The sequence below is a fragment of the Penaeus monodon genome, chromosome 28, assembly GCF_015228065.2.
Source record: "Penaeus monodon isolate SGIC_2016 chromosome 28, NSTDA_Pmon_1, whole genome shotgun sequence".
NCBI classification, from domain to species: Eukaryota; Metazoa; Arthropoda; class Malacostraca; order Decapoda; family Penaeidae; genus Penaeus; species Penaeus monodon.
Genome location: NC_051413.1, coordinates 1,251,992 through 1,252,659, shown reverse-complemented (window position 1 = coordinate 1,252,659; position 668 = coordinate 1,251,992). Strand labels below are relative to the sequence as shown.

Sequence of the window (668 nt, the reverse complement as noted above, 5' to 3'; positions counted from 1 at the left end):
TGTGAATATCCTGAAGCTGCTATAAGCCTGATGATGCGATTTATAAAAGGACCCCCGAGACGAAGGCGTTGGCAACAGTGTCGTTCCAGTCGTGTGCGGAGGAAGCCGCTGAACTTCACTCAGTCTCGTTTGAGTCCTTGTCGAGTGTGGGTGTTGAACGTCCTTCCAGGATTCTCAAGTTCAGGCGAATAAGGATGGATTCCATCGAGGGGAACATCAAGCTGCTCCTCCAAGGGAAGGAAATCGAGGAATCGCAAGAATTTTGTGACTTTACCCTCGACGACCAGAATGAGGTTACAGGTCAGTACCGAAAAATGGTGCACACAACGTCTTAGAAGAAATATATATATATTTTAAAACGCCTCAGACACATTTCCGGAAACCGATTTTGTCTTTTACGTTAATTTTGTGTGGTATAATGCTATATTCTGGGATGCTCGTGACAGAGCGGAGGTTTTAAGAGATAAATCGGTAGTCTGGAGATAAGCCTCTTGTAATTTTTTTTCGTTTCTTTAAAAATTCCTTTGATAATTTTAGTGGGTCTGGTTTGATAGTGATGATGGTTGAGTGTGTTTTATTGAGGTGTGTCTGGCATTGTCACTGATCATTGTTAATTACCGTGTCTTTAGTTGCTATCGCTATATATTATATAGCGTTGCCGGTGTGAG

The 668-nt window shown here is 42.4% G+C and overlaps 1 protein-coding gene across 2 annotated transcripts in view; it reads left to right on the top strand.

Moving 5' to 3' along the window:
* The first annotated feature begins 94 nt into the window (after positions 1-94).
* LOC119591264 (8-oxo-dGDP phosphatase NUDT18-like) overlaps positions 95-668 on the top strand; it is a 40,396-nt gene continuing 39,822 nt past the window's right edge. For both annotated transcript variants that reach the window (XM_037939980.1, XM_037939981.1), the window contains exon 1: positions 95-300. In XM_037939980.1, the coding sequence (XP_037795908.1) occupies positions 195-300 (106 nt within the window). In that variant the 5' untranslated portion in view covers positions 95-194. The remainder of the gene's footprint in view (positions 301-668) is intronic.